Raw genomic sequence first — 24,680 nt, forward strand, 5'->3', positions numbered from 1 at the left:
CTTCAATTCTGAAATGATGACTGTGAAAGAACTATAAAAAGTATTTTTAAAGTTACATTAATGGCACTGAAGGGTGTTACTGCTGCAGAGCTAAGATTTCTTTCTTCAGCCTAAGGGCAAACATGGAGAGCCCGATAGGGACCCGTCTCACCACCTGCTTTTTATAACTGCTGGTGCTGAGCACCGCCAGGACCCAGGGCACTTAAACTCCTGGTGTAAACTACATGTCAAGATCAGTCTTGAAAGTACCTGACTGAGCAGCACCAGCAGCCCCGCATATGTAAGCCTCTCCACAGCCCCTGTTAACACCAACGACGAAAACAAGCAACATTGCACACTGCTCGCTCCGATCCCCATAACACATGACATAAACGGGGCATTGTCGGGGCTCGCTTCAGGGTACCACGCGGGTGGACGGCGTCCTCCCACTTATTTTACCAGGAGTTCGATAACTGGAGCAAATGGAGCCACACATTCACTCTTTGGCCTCTCTAGGGTGAGATCGGAGCTCATTCAGAACGCACTCACGTGCTGGCTTCTCTGATGCAATCGCATCTAAGGGGTGAGCGAGGGGAGGCAATGAGTCTGATGGTGCAAGCCACCTTTCGTGACATCACTTCCTGTTGTGACGTCAGCATCCCCCACTTCTTTTTTTAGGACTTGTGCCCTGGGCATTGTGTACGGCACCACATATCTGGGCGGGCAAGGCAGAGGGTAAACTACTACAGCTCTTTGCAGAAAGAAGACACCATGATATTTCAGATGTCAACAGGTGCAGCTCCACAATCCCTGTTTAGTAACCACGAAAACCTAGCTGAGGAAAGATGACCACACCAGCATTTCGGATGAAAGCATGTGCAACACCACAATCCGTGCATAGTAACCAAGAAGACCTATCAGCGGAGGTACCCACACCAGCATTCAGATGTAACTTATTCAAAACCACAAAGTGCACAGAAATAAAAGTTAACTCTGTGTAGGTAGAGGACACTAACATCCCAGATGTACATTTGTGCAGCCCTACCATCTTTATACAGTAACCTGTACATCAGCAGAAAGAGGATTGCACAAGCATTCCAGGGGCCGCTTTATGAAAGTGCTCCGGGGCGCAATAGGCATTTGTTTTATCTATTTTATTTTGATTTATGTATTTATTTTTTACTTATTTTAGGCGTTTAATGCGTTATTACAAGTGAGCATGTTACAAAAGCAAACGTTACGTTACATAAGGCAATAGTGACAATTGTGCATGTATCGAGCAAACAAAATACAAGAGGTAGCAACAATACGTTACAAGAGGAAAAAAGTGACGTGTGTATGTACAAAAGCGTACAAAGTACAAATAGAGGTATAATACTCTGTAATACTGATAGCGCTGACTCTCTTAAAGCACCAGAGCTACCTTCAGAGGGTGTTCCCTCATTTGCATGGGGTTGTGGCCCATGCAAATGAGGGAATCCCTTCGCCCGTGCCCTATTACAGATGCTGGTGCAGTGGCAAAGTCGTCAGTGCACACCCTGAGAGCAGCCCTCTAGAGGAGAGAAAGGGGGGGTTCCACGGGGACCCCAGTACCTGACTGCACTCGCCTACTAGGGGAGCTGTAATCCCTCTTCAAAGTGCAGGCACAGAGCGGCTTCAAAGCAGTCGCTCTGTTTTTCACAGGAATGGGGCAGTGCATTCATGGTAATATGGCGCATTTTCATTGTTTGCGCAGGGCGCACCTTTTAAAAAGTGCACCCGACTCAAACAATGAAAATGCGCCTTCAGTGTTATACAGCCCCAGATGTCAAAATTGGGAACGCCACAATGCATGCATAATAGCATAGCAGAGCTTCTGAACAATAACTATACTAACATTTCAGATGCAAATGTGCAGCACTGCTATCCCTACACGACAGGAGATTGGGACAGCAGAGATGACCACAGTAAATGGCACATGTAAACATTTTTACAGCAAATGGCACATGTAAACATTTGTACAGTTACATTCTCTGTATATTAACCCCTTCCATGCTGCCGTCGGCCATTGGCCGACGGCAGCACTACCTCGCTGGTGCTGCCGTCGGCCAATGGCTGACGCGGCCCGCCTGTTTTGCGGAAGTGCCGCACTTCCGCAAAATCGGCGGCGCAGCCGAGGGGTTAACAGAGTAGAACTCTGCAGAAAGCTAACCACACTAACATTTCCGATGGAAGTATGTGCACCATGACCATCGCATAGGAACAAATTGGGACTCGGTGCAGAAAAACAAACTCTCAGGGGCCATATTATAGAAGTGCTCTGGGGGCACAACGGGTGTTAGCTTCTGGTTTGTGCTCCCCTGATGCACTTTGGTATTATGGAAAGGACCGCAGACGCGTGTGCGTCCCCTTCTGTAATACCGAAAGCGCTGGCGCACACACAGCGCCAGCGCTTTCTCAAGAGGGCAATCCCTCATTTGCATGGGGGCGTTGACCCCATGCAAATGAGGGAATCCCTGTGCCTCGTATTACAGATGCGGGTACAGATGCAAAGAAGCTCTCAGAAGGCTCACTGACAGTGTGCCACCTAAAAGGTGGCACACTGTAAATGCGCCCCCAGATTGCAGCCCTCTGGCGGGGGGAAGAAAGTCCTATGGACCTACGAGATATCCCCTCACAGGCAGGTGCAGTCACTCACTGCACCCGCCTACAAGGGGATCTCTAATCCCCTTTGAAAGTGCAGACATACTTCCGCCTTCACTGTGAAAGCATGGAGCTGCTTCAAAGCAGAGGCTCCATTTTTCACGTGAATGCACTGCCTTGGGGCAGCACGAGTTCGTGGGTGCCCTGGGAGGAGCGCATTCACCCTAATACAGCACATTTTCCTTGATTGCGCTGGGCGCACGTTTTAAAAGGTGCGCCCAGCGCAATCAAGGAAAATGCACCTTATGTGTAATATGGCCCCTGATGTTTCATATGTAAATGTGCAACACCACGATCCCAGAAAAATAATAGATCAAGGATCCGTCAAGAAGGTCATTTTGGATATTTCAGATGTAAACATGTGCAAAACAATAACTGTAGAACAGAGGGACTACAGGAAGATAGCACTCTAAGTAAGTATGTAAACAAGTACGCAGGCCACTACTTTTGCTATATTACAAACGAGTGAGACACTGTACACGCTGACAACACTCATGTTTCACATGTAAACTTGTTTAACACGGCATCTCTGAATTATAACAGATTGATGGTTTCTGCAGACAGGACACTTCATATGCATACACGTATACTTTGCGAAAAACAACATGCAAACTTCAGATATTAACACATACAACTGTAATCCCCTTATAGTTTAGTACCTTTTGCAAAAGAGTGACCACATTGAGGACTTAGATACGCATATGTGCAACACCAAGAACCGTGTTCAGAGACAGATCAGTCATGTCTGGAAGAAGGTGGCAAAATATGCACTGCATCAACACGAATTCCATAGTTTGAGAGACCAGTCCTCTATTTCAGAAAGCAACAACATGTACACTTCAGATACATACATGTGCAACACGACAGACCCAGTGTAGTAACGGATGCATCTTGCTATATAAATGAATCAGAAACAAAAAACATGAGAGGCCTGGGGGAGAAGGCAGAGAGCAACAACAACAAACAGGGGGTTGTGTGCCACATGACCGAAGTGCAGAGAAGGAAGGAGGGAGAGAGGGGCGGGGGAATTGAGAATTACTGCAGACATGCACTTTGCGAGATTGATTATGTATAAAAAGAAAGAAGAACTTTACATAACCTATGACTAAGGCACAGTTATCCATGTCCCACCTCTTTTGTAATGTTCACTCTCACTGCGTTTTGCCTCGGGAGCAAGCAGCGGCGCGCAGGGTGGCAACTGCTTTCCTCGTTGGTCAGGTTACTCACAACACAACGCGCTGTGATTTTTCTTTCGTCTGGGGGCCGCACGATTTTGCATGTTATTTATTTTTTTAGAGCGCTGTGCTTTTCACAGGCGATGCTGCCTACTTGTTAACAGTAGTCCACTTATAAGGTCCCAAAGGCGAGACCTATTGGCTATGCCAATGCTTGTTTAAAACCATGACGTCGCTTTTAAAACCAGCTGCAGAGACAAGGCTGTTCAGCCCTTTTAACTCTCTTGTCACTGAGTGAAAAGCTGAGAGGTATTTGGGCGACCTAGCTCAACTGCTGCGCTTCGAGGAAAACAGCTGCTATGCTTGCTGTTTGATTGAAAGCGCCTCGCATGGGGGTGGGTAAATGTAGCCAGAAAATAATGCTCCCGCTTTCTTTAATTAACAAGCTTACATGTAATTCATTGCTGGTCAAACAGCGAAAATGAGTAAAAGTATGCAAACAAATTTGTGCAGCCATGTTAAGTTAAATAAATTCCCCATGAAATAATACAAGTGTTGTATAAACAAACAAATGTAGCTGTGCGTGATGCCACAAGAAGATTTTTTCAAGTGCAATGACAAAAGTATTCAACAATTAGTTAGATGGAGTCTAATGCTAAGATGCGAACAAATGTGTGAAGGCAGAGAAGTTAATTAAAGGCTCAAATAAATAGTAAAAGTATCAGAGAAACAAAGAAATGTAGAGAGGAGTGCTCCCACAAAAAGATGCATTTAAATGCATTGGCTAAAGTTCGGAAACATTAGTTACATGGATTTAGTTGCCAACACGCGAACAAGTGTGTGAAGACAGGGAAAGTTAATAAAAGGGCGAATTAAAAAATGTAAGTTGTCCGAGAAACAAAGAAATGTAGATGGAGGCCACAGCTTACGGCAGCCCACAAGTTTCAGGGTGTTTCAATCCGGCGATCCGCGAAGTACAGAGCTGGCTGGCTTCTGGAACGGGTTCTTGTGCAGTAGTTAAATTGCCCTATCGTGATCCAGTACAATGGGGAGGAGGGCGGTGACAAACTAGTTGGAGAGAGATGGCCACGTGTTTTTGACTGAGGGGTATTTGCGCTAGCAAACAAACACCAGCCTCTGATGCATATAAGTGAGTGCCTGCTTGTGCCCCGAGGGTACTTGGGAGTGGCCAATGTAATGTACACAAGCGCTAGGATCTGATGCAATCAAGTTGGTCGCTGCTAAATGTGCCCATGTGTAAAGTAACTGGTGCTCATGTTGAGCATGTTAAGTTGAGATGACAATAGCAAAGAAAAAACTGGTCTGCTGGCAGAGAAAAGAAGCAATGTGCAGGCAAAACCTTAAAAAAAATAGTTCCACAAAAGCAGATGGAAACAGTACTTGGTCGCCGGGAAACTGATAAGAGAAGCATAGGAACAAGCATTGGTAAATGCAGGAACCAGCATGGATGTATGACGGTACGACGCGTACCGTCACAACGCGTGCTGTTACAACGCGTCTTTTACAACGCAAGTCGTGACTTGCGTTGGGGGCGCGGATCGAGAATAGTATAATTTACTATTCTAACACCAGTCCCCGTGGACACTAGGGAAGGGTTGGAATAGTAAATATACTATTCTTAATCCTGTAGCGCCCTCCAGCGCAAGTCGAGGTTACGACTTGCATTGTAATGGACGCGTCGTAACAGCACTGCGTTGAAACATCCGCAGCCAGCCGACACGTGTTTCATCGCTTATGCGAATCTTCAGGGCTCAAACACTACTGTGTATACTTTTGAAGGTCGCTCTGCCGGTGATAGTTCCGACCCGGTAGGGCCCTCGACCAATTCAGATGAAAACGCGGCATCAGTAGAGCTCCCGGGTCATCGTGTTCTTGGTCTAATACCAAGAACACGATGACCCGGGAGCTCTACTGACGCCGCGCACGTCGCGTTATCACATGATGCAACACAAAAAATTGGAATAATTATACCCTATTAACCATTGACACTTTGTAGCTCACGAATTCGTTGGTTTGAGCTATCCGCTCGACCTTCCCCTTTTTCAATATCCCAGAGCTCCTGGAACTCCTGTCAGATTCTACGCAATCGACAGCGACCTTCTCCACGTCTTCGTTTTCATCTGAATTGGTCGAGGGCCCTACCGGGTTGGTCCTATCACTGGCAGAGCGACCTTCAAAAGTATACACAGTAGTGTTTGAGCCCTGAAGATTCGCGTAAGCGATGAAAAACGTGTCGGCTGGCTGCTGTTATATGTTTGGGAAATTAAAGAACTGAAGATTTCAGTCTACACAAGAAATCATCTCTGCAACCTTACTTGTGTTACTTACTATATATATCCTACGATACACGTACTTTCTGATTATAGATGTGTGTGCATAGGGTGCCTCTTTTTCAACTTCTTGTTATTATCATTTTATTTTTATTTTGCACTGCTCAAGAATACCTGGGGCGACGCTCCTCCGCCTTAGCGGAGGAGCCGCCACTGATTAAGAGGAGTGAAAACAACCCAGGTCATAGATGACAGCCTCAATGACACTTTGTTTTTATTGTTTTGGAAGGGGCGTGGTTTTTTTTAGATGAGCAGAGTGGCTTTTAGGTAGCTTCCGACACGAGGTCCCTCGCTTCCTCACATGGTGGTATTAATTTGTTAATTGGCAGGATGAGATGCATGGGCCATAACTTTACCCTGTCCCCCACCAAGCTAGTGTGTTTGTATGCCTATGATTGCCCTAGGGTCAAAGGAATCTACCAGATTGTGATCTGGAAAATATCCCGATGACGTAGAATAGGCAAATCTTTAAAGGTCGCTGCTCTCTGAATGTTGAAGCAAAGCAGGGACTAATGTGGGAGAGGCTGCTTGCAAGTCCCTCTTCAAATGAGACTGAGGACCTTGAGACCGTGGCTTTGTTCGCCCCTTGAAAGTCATTAGAGCTTGTTACTCTGTTCTGAGAAAAAAATGTGAAGACATGAAAGCTATCTGATTTTGTAGAAAAACTAGGGACTTACCATGATCCGTCATTGCTACCTGCTATTGATTCTCATGCAACGCGTTCCTCCACTCTTGAGTTGAGTAAACGTATGAGTGCACAAGACCGTTCTCATATTAGTCTGAGATGGCTTAGGTCTGTTGTGGTAAGACAAACATCTAGGGAGTGTCTAAAAAACAAAACAAAGGAGATGACAGGCTGCTAAAGTAAAGCTGCAGTGTAATATTCACACTTGCCTGACGATGGAGAATATTCCAAAAAAGCATGGAACCCTATTACAAATATAAGTGTTGGAGAACTACAGCACATGTATATTTTGATCGAGGGTCGGCCGGCATGCTTACAAGTTTCACGTGATTTGCCTTGAATCCTAAATAACATGTTATTATCACAGAACGCAGATACATTTATCAATTTCTAGTAGGTGTGAATGGCATAGTTCTCAGTATCTGTGATGTCACTGGAAACCTCTTCACGAAAAGCTCCCATTATCTACAGCTAACACCTTTAAAATGTTGTGTTGTGTATACCCCCATGCACGCATTGCTCTGAAGGCTGATCCAAAGCTTAACGGTGCGGTGGAGATGAGTCACGTGCAGGTCGTTGGATGAAGCTCAGTCGTCTGAAACTCAACTCAGACAAGATGGAGGTCCTCATCCTCGGACAATCCCCATCCGCCTGGGACGACTCATGGTGGCCCACAGCATTGGGCACCGCACCGACACCCACGGACCACGCACGCAACCTAGGATTCATCCTGGACTCTTCACTCTCGATGACCAAACAAGTCAACGTCATCTTATCCTCATGCTTCAACACCCTGCGCATGCTCTGAAAAATCTTCTGGTGGATCCCCACCGAAACCAGAAAGACTGTCACCCAGGCCCTCGTCACCAGCCGACTGGACTACGGGAACGCCCTATACGCAGGAACCACAGCCAAACTTCACAAACGACTTCAGCGCATACAGAATGCCTCCGCACGACTCATCCTCGACATCCCTTGCCACAGCCACATATCTGCCCACCTGAGAGGCCTGCACTGGCTCCCCGTCAGCAAAAGGATCACGTTCAGACTCCTCACCCACGCACACAAAGCACTCCACGACATGGGCCCCGAATACCTCAACAACCGCCTCACCTTCGACACTCCGGCCCGCCAGCTCCGCTCCGCCAACCTCGCCCTCGCCACTGTCCCACGGATCCGCAGAATCACCACCGGAGGAAGATCGTTCTCCTACCTTGCCGCCAAGACATGGAACTCCCTCCCCGCCCACCTACGTATGACCCAGGACCACCTCACCTTCAGGAAACACCTCAAGACCTGGCTATTCGAGCAGTAGCTGCACCCCCCTCCCTTCGGGGCCTTGAGACCCTCACGGGTGAGTAGAGCGCTCTATAAATGTACTGATTGATTGATTGATTGATTGATCGTTGTGAGGTTCAGAATGGGGGTCAGTGTTAATGTCCATACTGTCCATCAAACCCTGCGGGGAAGTATAAGTGTAACAACATGCAAGGAGTAGGAACTGTGGCAAAGCAAGGAAAATGAAAAGAGAAAAACAATGGACTGAAATCTCCCTCTGATAGCTCAGGCTCAGGCACAAGCACTTGACAAATTTTAGGGTTTGCAGTGTTAGCAAAAAAGAAGTGATAGCACACACGCATGTATGTAATATAGTGGTCACCAGCGGTCGCAGCTGCAACCCGTGGTACTGTCTTTGCATCAGAGGTGTCAATATCAGTTCCAGGAATATAGGGGCAGCTTATGTTCATGGGTGAAGATTAGGGCTTTACCCTCCTTGTTTTCTGAAAATGTTTTTATAACAATAATAGTGAATAATATTACAGTATTCACCATTATTGCAATAAAGAATGGAGTGCAATTAGAGATCCATGCGCAAACACTGAATATAGTATTCCCACAGGAATTTGAAAATTAGGCGGAGGGGTTGAATCAGGCCTACCAGTTTTATCAGGAGAAGTCACTATTATTAGCATCCAATACATCTAGGAAACAGTCAGCGACTCCAGGACGCTATAAAGACCAGTTGGATTTGAGCTGAGAAGGCGAAAGATAAGTAAAAACCTGAAGGTATGTTAACACAACAGACACAGAATGAAAGGGGGAAATGGAGAAAGACATAAATGCGACAGAACAGAGTAGGGAAAAAAGCGGAGAAGTGTGAAATGTAACAAAGCAGAGACCAGCAACAAGATGTTGCCGGGCATCTACTCCATGTTGCTTTGGCCTTAATTGCTAGTGCAGCCAAATCTCTCCTGTAAGTGCAATCTGAATGAAACACGTTGGTGATAGATTCCTTACCTTAGAATATTCCCAGGCGTCAGACTGGATCCGGAAAATGTTTGCTCAGCAGTACCTCTGCGCGTCAGTAGGTGGCGTCCTGCGGCTCCGCGTCCGTCACGTGCTTCGCAGGCGCCGAGATGACGTCACAGAGAGTACTTAGGCGCCACCCATGCGCGCTAACGTCAGTTCTTTCTTTTTCCGCGCCAGCAAGCACGTACCTTAGTCACTTTTTGACTACTTTTTTGAGACTTTTTGTCTCCCCCTTTTTTCTCCTGGTGCTCGTAGGGATGCCCGGCTTTAAGTCTTGTGGGGCATGGCGCCGTAATATGTTGGTGGCGGACACCCATGATGTGTGCCTCTACTGCCTGGAGACATACCACGACTCCCAGGCCTGCGGGGACTGTCGAGCCATGGCCCCCAAGGCCTTGCGGGAGCCGCGTCGGAAATTGTTGGAGGTTCAGCATTCGTCACATCGCCGCTCTGGGTCTAGGGGCCGTTCCCGGGACCGCTCGCATGACCGGAGCCATCGCTCCTCGGGATCCAAGTCTTCGCCTTTGGATTCCGGTAAGCTACACCATAAAAAGAAGTCGAAGAAGCGCTGCACTGGGTGCCGTTTTTCCTACCCCTTCCCCGGTTCCAGGACTATTGTTCTGGCCTGGGATCCGCATTGGGAGGCGGCGCCGACCCGGCCATGGCCGGCGCCGTTCTCGGCTCCTTTCCTGATGCCGTCTGTCCCTTCTCCGGTTCCGGCTCTGCCGCCGTGACCGCCCCCCTCTATGTCAGAGGTGGACGATGACTGGGAAGGGTCAGAGGACCCTCTTGCCCAGCAATGTGACTCCGAGCATGATTGGGTGGACGATCTGGAGGAGGCAGGCGACCTCGATGTCTCTTCTGACCCAGGGTTTGCCTCTCCTCCGCCTACAATGGAGGAGGGTGCTTCCTACACAATGGTGCTCCTTAGGGCTGCGGAGGCCCTCAATCGCGACCTCCCCACTGTGGCCCTCAAAACCAACCTCCTTACTGAGATGCTCCAGAAGGCTTCTACTTCGTCGGAGCCGTTGCTTCCCTTCAATGACGCCCTTACCGATGTCCTCTTGGGCACTTGGTCACGGCCGGCAACCTGGCCTTTCTGACCACCCATCCCACGCCTGAGAGTCTGGTCATCCAGGCGTCAACGTCGCAGAGTGCCTTTCCCTTGGCTCCGCCAGACCAGGACTCTAAGAAAGTGGAGCAGTTTGGGAAGCGATTGTTCTCTTCGGCCAGTCTAGGGTTGCGGTCGGTGAACACTGCTTGCTTGTTGGGCCGCTAGTCCCAAGCAGTGTGGGATACCATTACTCAAGTGTTGCCTCAGTGTCCTGAGGAGGTTCAGGCTGTCCTTTCTCAGGCATTTGCTGAAGGAAAGAATGCGTCTAAGTTCGCCATTCGGTGTGGTTTGGACACCGCAGACTCGCTGGGCAGGGCGATTTCTACAACTGTGGCATTGCGACGCCACACCTGGTTGCGTTCAACTGGGTTCTCGCCCGATGTCCAGGGCTCGCTCATGGATATGCCCTTCGATGGCACTCGCCTGTTTGGCGACAAGGCTGACAGTGCTTTGGAGCGTTTTAAGGACTCACGGGCCACATCCTTGGGTCTTTCTGCGAAAAACCCGTCCACTCCTGGTTTTCGTTCCTTTCGTGGCCAGGGCAAAGGCACCCAGGCACGTTCCTCTACAAGCCTGTGCAGACCCAGACTCAGTGCGCCATGGTTGCGGCTTCTGCAAGGGCGGGTCAGGGAATCAGCGTGCGGGTCAGTCCACCTCCACCCCGCTACTCCTACCTCCACACCTTCCTAGTCCAAGCTTTGTGGAGCACCACACGCCAGTGGGTGGCAGTATCCGCCACCACCTCCCCCACTGGTGCGACATTATGTCGGACAAGTGGGTGTTGCAAATAATTTGCAAGGGTTATTCCCTTCCCTTTTAGTCCTCCCCTCTAGCTATGCCGCCTCGGTGCCACCGCATGTCATGGGATCATTTGGTTCTTTTCCAACAGGAAGTCACGGCCCTCTTGGCCAAGGGGGCCATCGAGTGCATTCCTGGGCAGGAAGTAGGGATTGGTTGTTATTCACACTACTTTCTGGTCCCCAAGAAAGACAATGGGGGCCTGCTCCCCATCTTGGACCTCCGGGACGTCAATCGCTTCCTCCGGAAGGAGAAGTTCAAAATGCTGACTCTGGCTCAGATCCTGGCTGCCCTTGACCCTGGAGACTGGATTGTAGCGTTGGACTTGCAGGACGCTTATTTTCACATCCCTGTCCTGTCGGCCCACCCGCGATACCTGCGGTTCATGGTAGGCCAGGAGCATTTTCAGTTTTCCGTACTCCCCTCCGGCCTTACCAGCGCCCCTCTGGTGTTCACGAAGGTGATGGTGGTGGTCGCGGCTCACCTGCGCAGGTTGGGAGTGTCAGTCTTCCCCTACCTCAAAGACTGGTTGTTGAAGGCGGGCTCGCCCCAGGCAGTCGTCAACCACCTTCAGACTACAGCCGACCTCCTGCAGTTGCTGGGGTTCTACATCAATGTGCCGAAGTCGCACCTGAGTCCCTCTCAGAAGCTCCCCTTCATCGGAGCGGTTCTGGATTCAACTCTGTTTCGGGTTTATCCTCCCGAGCTGCGAGTCCAGGATATTCAAGCTATGATTCCGATCTTTCGGCCTCTATCCTGGGTTTCAGTCAGGATGACCCTATGGCTCCTGGGCCTGATGGCCTCCTGCATCCTGCTGGTGACACATGCCAGATGGCATATGCAGGCTCTGCAGTGGGACCTGAAGTTCCAGTCGGCGCAGCATCAGGACAACCTGTCCGATCATGTCCAGATCTCGGAGGGCACTGCTGAACAATTGCAGTGGTGGCTCACAAATCGAGATTGGGTCAATGGCAGATCCCTCTCCCTTCCCCAACCGGAGCACACAGTGGTGACGGATGCGTCCCTCCTTGGATGGGGAGGCCACTTGGGAGAGGCGTAGATCAGAGGCCTCTGGTCTCTGGCAGAGTCCCGGCTCAATAGCAACCTTTTGGAGCTGCAAACTATCCATTTTGAAAGTGAAGTGTGGTGCAGGTGTTCACGGACAACACCACCGCCATGTGATATTGCAACAAACAGGGCGGGGTGAGGCTTTGGACCCTATGTCTGGAGGCTCTGCACCTCTGAACATGGCTGCAACATCAGGGCATTACCCTGGTGGTTCAACACCTGGCAGGTTCTCTGATCGCCAGGGCGGACAAACTCAGCCGCCGGTGCTTTATGGATCACGAATGACGTCTGAACTCGGACGTGGTTGAAGGTCTCTTTCTGCAGTGGGGAGAGCCGTGGTTAGTTCTATTCGCCACCGAAGAGAATGAGCAATGTCATCAATTCTGCGCGTTGGAATTTCCAAGGCGGCACTCGCTCGGCGACGCTTTTTGTCACGAGTGGAGCTGCGGTCTGTTGTACGCCTTTCTGCCTATACCACTTCTGGCCAGAGTGCTAAAGAAGATCATACGTGACCGGGCCCAAGTCATCCTTGTGGCTCTGGATTGGGCACGAAGATACTGGTACCCCGAGCTACTCAGCATGGCGATCAATCCCCCGATCCAACTGCCTCTGTGGGAGGATCTTCTGTCGCAGCAGCAGGGGACGGTCCTCCACCCGAACCTGTCCAGCCTCCACCTCCATGCGTGGAGATTGAGCAGCGACAGTTGACACCTTTCGACCTTCCTCCCGAAGTCTGTGATGTCATTCTGGGAGCCAGGCGTCCCTCTACAAAAACGGTTTACGCCTGCAGGTGGAACAAGTTCTTTCTATTCATCCGGACAAGGTGGTTTTTAGGACCCGTCCTTCTTTCCTGCCAAAGGTGGTCACGCCCTTCCACATCGGGCAGACCATCTATTTGCCCACCTTCTTTCTGCCTCCGCATCTCTCGAGGGAAGAGGAGAGGCTCCACAATCTGGACCAAAAGCAGACCCTCGCATTCTATCTGCAGCGTACACAACAGTTCCGGGTGGATGACCAGCTCTTTGTTGGATACGTGGGCGCCAAAAAAGGTCGGGATGTGCACAAGCGGACCATCTCCAGGTGGGTCGTTTTGTGCATCAAAGCATGTTACTCATTGGCTAAGAAGGAGCCTCCTGTGGGGCTGAGTGCCCATTCGACCAGGGCAACTGCAGCCACTACTGCCTTGGGTCGTGGCGTTCCCTTGCAGGACATTTGTCAGGCAGCTACGTGGGCCTCGCTACACACGTTTACCAAGCATTACTGCCTTGACAGTCAAGTCCGGAGAGACGGCTTCTTTGGCCGTTCTGTTCTCTGTGACTTTCTGGTGTAATCTTTTTCGCAGACCCATCACCGGGAATGGTATTGCAGGGGTATCTATGCTAAGGTAAGGAATCTTTCACTAAGCTGTCTCTTTCAGATGCACAAGTTACTACATGTGTAACTATATATCTGAAAGAGACATTAGTTAGTGATAGATTCCTTACCGCCCCACCCATCCTCCCCATTCTGCGAACTAATCACTAGGGTTAAGGTCATCCCTTTTAGGGCTCTAGTTTTATGCACCAATGGTCAGTATCTTGCATGGCTCTGCGTTCCTGGCGTGAAAAGTCATGTACAGAACTGACGTCAGCACGCATGGGTAGCGCCTAACTACTCTCCGTGACGTCATCTCGGAGCTTGCGACGCCAGTGACGGACGCAGAGTCGCAGGACACCACCTACTGACGTGCAGAGGTACTGCTAAGCAAAAACTTTCTGGATCCAGTCTGACGCCTGGGGATATTCTAAGGTAGGGAATCTATCACTAACTAATGTCTCTTACAGATATATCGTTACACAAGTAGTAACTTGTGCACCACAACCAGGAAGTGAGTCTGTGACTGCAAAATTCTATTTTTCTGCCTGGTGTATGCATCCATTCATTATCCATAGTCATGTGATCTGGTGTTTTTAAGCCCTTCCAGACCTATGTGTAATCCTCTACCAACGCTGTGTATGAGTCCAGACAGCATGTTCAGCAAGGATCGTCTTCGCTCCCCTCACTTACCTCTCCATGCAAATCTTATAAAAGTAATACCTGGCATCCCTCTCCCTCTTTTAAGAAATTTAAAATTAAAGCCCGGTGTACACACATACTCTCCTACTTCCCTCTGTAACATACCCCATCCTCAAAATACATTTTAAAGAAACCATAAAAATCAAACATCAAGCTGAAAAAATTAACAAAAACAGATGGGGAACAGCATATGTATTTCATTTTTAAATTGTTATGGAACTCCACCCCCTGCTCTTCTGCAGGTAAGGATTCAGATAGCCTATGAATCAGGAGATGATACAGAAGCTGTGAAACATTATTACAGATAAAGAACCTTTGTTTTCCTAGCATGGGGAGTAGTGTACTTAACCCTTGGTTATCTAGGCTGACTGACAGCACAGGCTTTATCTTAAATATGTATCCTGGTTCTTTTTCTTTTTCAGTCAGCCTTGTTCTCTTCCTGCGTACAATCCTGAAGCAGAATTTTAGCTCTTCCTTGGTGGTCACCACCCAGTCCGAGGCGAGGAGATTGCCACTAAATGAGCGGGATGCCTCTCTCTACCCCCTGAATATGCAGACAACGCTTTCTCTTCTGATCGCTTTTCAAAACCTCCTGATCCAGGTACATATGTTTTTGAAAGGTATTTCAATACAGCATTCACTTTCTGCTTCACAGAGAGCGAACATCAAAGTGCAACATGGTTAAGAATACAGGACATAGAAAAGGCAGTTTAAACATAATCTGCTCATTACAGGGCTTTTGCTAATTTGAATTTAGGAAATCTTCACTTAGCTCATTGAAGTGAGCACGTTTAGTGGTGAATGCATCCAGGGATGGGTATATATCTAAATATAACTATATCTATCTATCTATCTATCTATCTATCTATCTATCTATCTATCTATATATATATATATATATATATATATATATATATATGTGTATATATATATATATGTATATATATATTTCTGACACGCTATCACTGGCTGCCGTGGTGCTCCAGACCGATGGGGCGTGTCCGCAGTAAGGTGCCAGCAATCCTGTTCAATAATTTCTCTGAAGCCACTCCAAACAAAGCTATGATGCTCCTTTGGCTGTTTGTAATCTCGTTTATTATACAATGCCACCATATTGCATTTCGGGCGATCCAACGGCTTTGATCACATGTGGTGGCAGCGTATAATAAATGAGATTACACACAGCCAAAGCAGCATTGGAGCCTTGTTTGGAGTGTCATTAGAGAAACACACACATAAACACACACCCACAAACACACACACACACAATATTTTACTTTTTCACTGAAAACACAAAATAACGTTATAGTTACACATGGTAATAAGAGTTTCTTAGGTAAAATTAAAAAAATTCACTGAAAAAACAAAAGTTAAAGCAACATTATACGGTGACGAAACGAATGAGATAGGAACTAACATTTAAAAGCCCCAAAATTACTAAAATTCACCAGTTACAGTTTAGTCAACCTATTGTAACATGCGCCCATATCATGCACTGCCTAATGATCTCCACAGGCTGGTGTCTGTGAAAGACTCACACTTGGTGTGTTTATGGTACTTGGAGAGGGACCACGAATCCAAGACCTACGAGGACTGCTGTGCCATGTATCTAAAGGCGCTGAGGGAGGGATCCCTCAAGCTCCTCGCCACCCGACGTCAGACAACCATGTGATGCTCATGATCCCAGTTGCAGGGAAGATCCCAGGACTGTTCGTGGAGTCGCACCCTGCGATTGTTGTCGCACTGAAAGTCATCAGGGAAGTTAGGTAAGAGCTATAAGCACAAGAAATTGAAGAAGTCTAAGAGATCTTTGACTTCCCCGCGCTCGTCAAAGTCTTCTGATGAGGTGCTGAAGCATTAGAATTCCAGGCCTCATGTTTCGGCAGATCCTGAGTCAGGCTCCTTTCTGCACTTCCTTGTAATTCCCTGAGCAACCCTGGCCAACTTAAAGAATTTTATGAGGCCATGTACCTCAAATTTGGGGGGCCCACCCCCTCTGGAATGTCCTTGAACCCCATGGGCTGGATCCTCGCCAGTAGGTTCGCCCTTGCCACCATTTGGGCTTCATGGATCCCATGTTGGACCCGGAGTGGAGTTGCCAGCGAGACCAAGACCTTCCTTGGCATCTCTCCAGTGCCGACACCCTTGGGCACCACTGACATTACACGGCGGCGCCATCCCCATTATCATTGCCAACTTCAACACGGACATCGTCCAATACTGGTTCCGTAGCCGAATATGGTCATGCTCTCTGATCAGAGCCAGTGCCTTTTGATAGGCCTGGAGAGGGAGATGAACAGGAGGGTCTGAAGTCCCTTATTGATACCTGCATCCCCTAGATGAGAATGAGGACAACTGCTTTAAGGAATAGGCAGATGCCAGGAGGTTAGAGACCTCACCTGATACTAGCCTGGTCTCTCCTCCTAGTGTGGCCATGGAGGAGTTAGCTCTTTCTCTGTGGTGGTGCATTGGGCAGCTGAGGTCTTGGACCTTCAGCTACCCACAGTGGCAGTCAAGACAAACGTCTTGACTGAGGTGCTAAAGCAGGGAGCTGCTCATTCAGAACCTTTACTCCCCTTTCATGACGTCCTCACCAATATCCTACTTGGGGCCTGGTCCAGCCCCTGCACCAGGGTACTTGTGCAGAGGAAATTTTCACGCCACCATCACCCCACTCGTGAGTACCACAGTTTCCTTACCCAGCACCCACCCCGGAAGGCTTGTTGGTCCAAAACTCCACTTCTAGGATCAACCCCGGTAGGGAATCCAAGAGGCTGGATACCTTTGGCAAGAGGATGTTCTTTTCACTAGCCTTGCACTACCGTTGTTGAACTCTACGGGCCTGATTCACAAATGTAAACTTAGACCAAAGTTTGGACCTAAAGTCTAACTTTACTACTACTACTAAAGTTAGACTTTTGGTTGAGTTAGACTTTTGGTCTAAACTCAGACCAAAAGTCTAACTTTAGCCCTACGTGTCTTTTGGAATTATTTTCCTATATGATCTGGGATTCTGTTGCACAAGTGCTGCCTATGGTCGCGCATACTCTCCCAGGTCATTGTGGATGGGAGGGACCCGGCAAAGTTCACCATACTATGTTGATTGTACGTGACCGGCTCACTGGTTATGGCCTTGCTGCACCACGCCTGGCAGAGAACCACTGGCTTTTTAGGGAATGTCCAGGCCTCACTTATGGACATGCCCATTGATAGCTCTCTAATCTTTGGAAATAAGGCAGACTCCTCTCTGGTGCGCTGTAAGGATAGCAGAGCTATTGCAGAGTTCTTAGGCTTGTCTATTGCCCCTTGTCATCCCCTGGCCACCTTTTGCCCTTTTCACGGCCACTGAAGAGGTTTTCTTTGTTGTATATACCCTGCCAGCTACCATGGCCCTACCCTGTGTAACAACCCCACTTACGACTTTCTGAATGAGGACCAACTCTCCTTGTTCCATCAGGAAGTGATTGCTCTTTTGGCCAGGGGAGCCATAGAGAGGGTGCCAGCATCAGAAGTAGGTTGTGGTTGCTATTCCTGATGCTTTCTGGTGCCCAAGAAGGACAGAGACTTTCGTCCTATCCTAGACCTGCACCTTCTCAATCTCTTCCTGAAAAAGTAAAAATTCAAGATGCTCACACCCATGCAAGTTGTGTCTGCTGTGAGACTGAATGATAGCGTTGGACTTGCAGGACACATATTTCCACATCCTCGTCATGCCTGCCCACAAACATTACTTGTGGTTCACGGTAGGCCAAGAGCACTTTCAGTTTGCGGTGCTCTCCTTCTGCCTTACAAGTGCCCCTCGGGTGTTCATGAAAGAGATTTCTTTGGTTACAGCTCATATGTGGAGGTCAGGAGTTCCAGTCTTTCCCTACCTCGACGATTGGCTATTGGAGGTGGGCTCGCCCCAGCAGGTGTCTCCCACCTCCTGACTATGAAAAACCTTTTGCACTTTCTGGAGTTCACTGTCAACGTGCCGGAGTCACACCTGACTCCCTCACAGACTCTCCCTTTCATCTTAGCTATTCTGGAAACAGTGTAGTTTCAGGTCTATCCTTCAGAGCGGCAAGTCAAGGATATTCACACTATGACACCAGTGTCTCAGCCTCTATCCTGGATTTCAGTGAGAATGACCCATAGGTTGTTGGGTCGCATGACTTCCTTCCTGTAACTCATGCCTGTTGGCTTATGTGGGCTCTTCAGCGGGACGTGAAGTCCCAGTGGGCACAGCATCAGGTGAATCTCTCCAACATGGTCCAGATCTCGGTAGGATCTGCAGTGGTGGCTGATGAACTGCGATTGGGTCAGTGGCAGAGCCCTCTCCCTTCCCCAACCAGAGCTGACTGTGGTGACAGATGCATCACTTCTGGAATGGGGAGACTATCTGAGAGAGGTGTAGATTAGAGGACTCTGGTCTCCAGTTGAGTTTGATCGCCACATCAACCTGTTGGAGCTTCGGGGGATTCGCTTGACATTGAAAGCCTTTCTTCCTCCGATCAAGGGAAGGATAGTGTAGGTGTTCATGCGTAATACCACCACCTTGTGGCACACTTTTCATCTCGAGTGAGGCTCCGACCTCTTTTACACCTCTTCACTCATAACACTTTTGCCCTGAGTCATCAACAAGATTAGGCTCATCCGGGCTCAAGTTATTCTTGTGGCTCTAGATCGAGCACGGAGAGTGTGGTATCCCGAGCTGTTGAGCATGACCATGGGTCCTCGGATTAGGCAGCCTCTTCGAGAGGATCTTCTGTTGCAGCACCAGGAGAGGGTTCTGCACCTGAATCTGCACATCCTTCACTTTTATGCGTAGAGATTAAGCGGCAACAGTTAACAGCTTTTGACCTTCCTCCCAAAGTTCTTGATGTTATTCTGGCAACCAGGCGTCCCTCTACCAAGTTGGTATATGCCTTCCATTGGGATAAGTTTGTGACTTGGCGTAATTTCCCCAGTATCGAACCTGTTTCTGCACCTCTTTCTAAGGATCTTCTGTTTGCGCTATTGTTGGCCCAGCAAGACTCTCCTCTCTGCACAGCTAAAGGTTATATATCAGCTATTTTGGCATTTTTGCAGTTGACGGAACACCCTTCTTTATTTAAGTCACTTGTCGTGGCTAGGTTTCAAAAGGCTTGCAGCACATTTTATTCAAGGCCATTCATCATGCTCCTGTGGGATTTGAATCTTAGGCTACTGACCATCAAAAATGTCTTTCTATTAGCCATAGCATTGGCCAGGAGGGTCAGCAAATTGCATGCACTCTCAGCACACCCTCCCTACACCACCTTCTATCTGTACAAGCGGGTCCTCCAGACATGTGCCTCCTTCCTTCTGAGTGTTTTGTCTCCCTTCTTGTAGGCCAAATGATCATCCTGACTACCTTCTTTGCTTCGCCTCACCCCTCCAAAGAGGAGGAGAGATCCCTCTGCCTGGACCCAAAAAAGAGTGTTGTTGTTCTACCTTGATCGCTCAAAACCTTTGAGGGTGGACACTCAACTCTTAGTGGAGTAGGTAGGAGCTAAGAAAGGGAAGGCTGAGCAGAAACGGACCATCTCAAGATGGATAGTGCTCTGTATCAAGTTCTACTACGCATTGGCCAAGAAGCAACCGTGAGCAAATGTTTGCTCATTCCACTGGATCTAAGGCTATGTCCACTGTGTTAGCCAGTGGAGTCCTTGTCCTGGACATCTGTCAGGCAGCACTGTGGGGAACTTTGCACACATTTACCAAACACTATTATCTGGACATTCAGATCCATCACAACGGGCACCTCGCCCGTTCGATCCTTACGGTCATTTTGATTTAAAATTGGCATTGCAGACCCACCTTCAGGTAGGCATTGCTTAGGTATCTATTCTAAGGTACGAAATCAGTGGCTAAAAAGTCTCTATCAGATAAATAAGTAACTTACTTTCGATAATGCCTTATCTGTTAGAGACTCTATGTAACCACAGATTTCTTACCAACCCTCCCATCCTGCCCATTCTGTGAGCGAATTATAGTGTAAGGGACACCCTTCTCATGGAAAATCGCAAAAGTAGCTGACTTCACTGCACTGGGGTGGGATCTATGTAGGTTCTGCGCATGTCACTTAAGGCGCATACGATGTGGAGCTGAACGACGTCACCTACTGGTGTGCAGGGGTACTGCACAAAATCACACAGGCCCCAGTCTGATGCCTTATGTTTATTCTAAAGTAAGGAATCTTCTGATAGATAGAGTCTTTACCAGATAAGACATTACCAAAGGTAAGTAACTTGTTTATTATATCCTTGGATATATTTAGTGTGGCTAAGGTTATTCTGGCAACAGGCACAATCCCATCTGAGAGGCTGTTTTCACCAGACGTAAATTTTCACTCATTTCAAAAACCAGGTTACTGCATCTATGGTTCCTATTCTTGTAAAACAAATAAATTACTGCAGAGAAGAAGATGAGGCTAAACTGCTCTCCCTTAAGATGAACCTAGCCAAGCAGTGACTTCCTCTTGCTGTCCAGTCCCCATTTGACAAAGGGGATAGTGGAGCAGATTCAACCAGACCTTCACAACTGGCAAGTTATAACAACTTACATGTGAGTGCTCAGTATTATCCATCATGTGCACACCATGGAATTCAAAGAACAAACTCCTTTAAATCCACTAAAGGAGGAGGCTCATAAACTCATACATGAGCTGAGAGATGGGATTTTGAAGTTGCTTCTGAAAAGCACCATAGAGTATGTGCCCAAGTTGCAAAGGGACCAACTTTTTTACTCCAGATTCTTCCATGAACTCAAAAGGAACACCCAGAAAGGGTGCACAGTCAACAGGTATATAAATGAGTAAAGTTTCTGCACTGTCACTTTTACAAAAGGTCCTATCTGAAAGAGACTATTAGTTATGGATTCCTCACCTTAGAATCACCCCCAGGCGTCAGACTGGATCCGGAGAATTTTTCTTCAGCAATACCCCTGCGCGTCAGTAGGTGGCGTCGGTCGACTCCGCATTCGTCGTTGGCGTCTGGTCACCAGAATGACTTAGCGGTATGTACTTAGACGCCACCCCTGCGTGCTGACGTCAGTTCTTTCTATTACTGTGCCAGCCAGCGCTGATCTGGAGAGAGCGGTCACTTTTTGACTATCTGTTTTTGACTTTTTGTTGGCATCTTTTTGAGCAGTTCGACTCCTGGTGCACAGGGATGTCACATTGTTGAACTGGCTTCAAGCCTTGTGGCTCCTGCCACAAGCTGATATTGGTGACGGACCCCCATCTCGTGTGCCTCTGGTGTCTGGAGCGCGACCACGACCCGAAGTCTTGCTCTGACTGCCTGGCCATGGCCCTGAAGTCTTTGCAGGAGCCGTTCCGAAAGCTTCTGGAGGCCCGGCAGTGGGCTCTGCGCTGCTCGAGGTCCCGGTTGAGAGGGAGGTCGCGGGACTGGTCGCTGAGCCATTATCAACACTCTTCGGTTAAGTCGAAGCACAAAAAGAAGGTGAAGAAGCACCATCGCTCTTCGGGTTCTCCCCAGGCGACGCGACGCGGTATTCTGAAGGTAGTCGTCCGGCTACACCCGCAGAGCCTGTTGGGTCGACTCTTAACCTCCCTCCTTTTCTGGGAGCCGGAGCGACCCCTGCCCAACGGCTGGGGATCCTAGACCTTTAATGCCGGTGGCTTAGGCTCTGGTGCCGCAGGGCCCCCTGGGATCCAAACTTGGATCCGGATCGGTACCGGTCGACCTTACAACCCCTCCCCGGCACAAAATCCATTTGCGACACCTCCGACACCGGTTGTTTCCCTAACTGACATCGACCCCAGCCTTCCCCTCGACGTGGACACGGAACTGGACTGGGGTCAACCGACGTCGGTACTGGTGCCAACTGAGTACTTTTGTACCCCTGTTCTCCCCTGGTGTTCCCTATATCCCTGAGTGGCTACCAGAGGAGGGTGAAGAGGACTGGGAGGGGTCTGCGGACCCTTTGGCAGACCAGTTAGAAGAACCAGACTGGAGAGAGGAGTTGGGTGAGGCCAGCGGTCCGGACACTTCTCCAGACCTTGGCATGCTATCTCCCCCTACCGTGGCTTCGGAGGAGGGTGCATCATATGCAGCCGTGTTGTGTAGGGTGGCTGAGGCCTTAAACCTTGAGCTTCCTACGGTGGCAGTTAGGACTAACCTCTTGACTGAGGTGCTTCAACTGGCGGCAGCCTCTTCAGAGCCCCTGTTGCCGTTCAATGAGGCCCTCACGGACATTCTTCTGGGCACTTGGTCCAAGCCCAACACAGGTGCCCCTGTGGATAGGATGATTGCCCAACGCCACTGCCTGGCCACGGGCGATCCCATTTTCCTCTCTCAACACCCTACCCCCGAGAGCTTGGTGGTCCAAGCCTCGACTTCCAAGGGCACCTTCCCTACCGCTCCACCTGATAGGGAATACAACAAGCTGGACCATCTTGGGAAGATAATGGTTTCTTCCTCCAACTTAGGATTGCAGTCGGTGAACACTGCATGTCTCTTGGACCGTTACTCCCATTCGGTGTGTCAGACATGGTTGCGCAGGTGCTGCCAAGGTGTCCGGAGGAGGCCCGGGCCATGTCCCGCTTTTGCAGAAGGGAGAGACACTGCGAAGTTCACCATACGATGTGGACTGGACACCGCCGACTCGCTGGGCAGGAGTATTTCAACGTCAGTAGCCGTAAGACGCTACGCCTGGCTGAGGTTCACTGGCTTTTTGGGTGATGTCCAAGCTATGCTTTTAGACATGCCCTTTGATGGCCGTCACTTGTTTAGCGACAAAGCAGACAACACGCTTAATCGCTTTAAGGACTCCAGGGCTATGGCCAGGTCCTTGGGCCTTGCTTCTACCTCTCACCCCGCGCAGTATCCTTTTTGCCCCTGTCGTGGCTATGGAAGGGGTGCCCTGCCACATTCCGTCCAGAGCCACAGGCCTGCGCAAGCTGTCCAGCCTCTGCGCGGCCGGGGACAGGGGTCCCACCGTCGTGGGTCTGGGGGCCAGCGGGTGGGCCAGTCCACCAGCGCCCCCTCTGTTGCAGCCTCCAACCCCTTCTAGTCTGACCTTTCAGGACTTTCAGGGCCACCATTCGCCAGTAGGCGGCATGATTCGCCATCACCTCCCCCACTGGCTTAGCATCACGTCGGACAGGTGGGTTTTTCAGATAGTCCGAAGGGGCTACTTCCTCCCCTTCAAGACTACCCCTCCATCCATGCCACCTCAATTCCATCGCATGTCCGGGGATCAATTGGTCCTTCTCCACCAAGAAGTTACGACTCTCTTGTCCAAAGGAGCCATCAATCGAGTTTCTTCCCCAGAAGTAGGTTGTGGTTTTAATTCCCACTACTTTGTGGTGCCCAAGAAGGACAAAAGCCTGCGTCTTATCTTGGATCTCAGGAACGTCAACGGCATTCTGCGGAAGGAGAAGTTCAAGATGCTGATGCTAGCTCAGATCTTGTCTGCCCTGGACCCTGGAGACTGGATGGTAGCGTTGGACCTACAGGACGCTTATTTCCACATTCCCGTCCTGCAGGGCCACAGGCGTTACCTACGGTCAGGGTAGGCCACAAGCACTTTCAGTTTACCGTGCTCCCCTTCGGCCTCACCAGTGCCCCTCGGGTGTTCACGATAGTGATTGCGGTGGTCGCAGCTCATCTGCACAGATCAGGGGTTCTAATCTTCCCTTATCTCGATGACCGGTTGTTGAAGGCGGGCTGCCCCAAACAGTCTTCTCTCACCTCCAGACTACAGCCGACCTCCTGCCTTTGCTGGGATTTTCCATCAACGTGCCGAAGTCACACATAAGTCCCTCCCAAAAGCTCCTCTTCATCAGAACGGTTCTGGACTCGGCGCAGTTTCGGGTTTATCCTCCCGAGCAGCGGGTTCGGGATATTCAGGCTCTGATTCCGATCTTTCAGCCTTTATCCCGAGTTTCGGTTCGGTTGACCCTACGGCTGCTGGGTCTGATGGCCACCTGCATCCTGCTGGTACATCACGCCAGGTGGCAGATGCGGGCTCTGCAGTGGGACCTGAAGTTCCAGTGGGCACAACATCAGGGCAACCTGTCCGACCACGTCCTGGTCTCGGAAGGCAATACAAGTCAGTTGCAGTGGTGGCTCGTGGACCGCGTTTGGATCAGTGGCAGATCCCTCTCCCTATTTCAACCGGAGCACACAGTGGTGACGGATGCGTCCCTCCTGGGATGGGGGGGCCACATAGGAGAGACGAAGATCAGAGGCCTCTGGTCTCTGGCTCCATTTCAACCTTCTGGAGCTGAGGGCGATCCGACTTGCATTCCTGAAGGCATTCCTTCCCTCTGTCCGAGGAAGTATAGTTCAGGTATTCACGGACAACACCATCGCCATGTGGTATTGCAACAAACAAGGCGGGGTGGGGTCGTGGACCCTTTGTCAGGAGGCTCTGCGCCTATGGACATGGCTGGAACATCTGGGCATCACCCTGGTGGTTCAAAACCTGGTAGGTTC

The 24,680-nt window shown here is 49.4% G+C and overlaps 1 protein-coding gene across 2 annotated transcripts in view; it reads left to right on the forward strand.

Moving 5' to 3' along the window:
- The window catches only part of MEI1 (meiotic double-stranded break formation protein 1), a 3,250,839-nt gene that overhangs the window by 2,836,915 nt on the left and 389,244 nt on the right, over positions 1-24,680 (forward strand). For both annotated transcript variants that reach the window (XM_078683295.1, XM_078683306.1), the window contains one exon: positions 14,640-14,818. In XM_078683295.1, coding sequence (XP_078539421.1) covers positions 14,640-14,818 — 179 coding nt within the window. The remainder of the gene's footprint in view (positions 1-14,639; positions 14,819-24,680) is intronic.

The sequence above is a fragment of the Lissotriton helveticus genome, chromosome 1_1 (assembly GCF_964261635.1).
Source record: "Lissotriton helveticus chromosome 1_1, aLisHel1.1, whole genome shotgun sequence".
Classification (NCBI taxonomy): domain Eukaryota; kingdom Metazoa; phylum Chordata; class Amphibia; order Caudata; family Salamandridae; genus Lissotriton; species Lissotriton helveticus.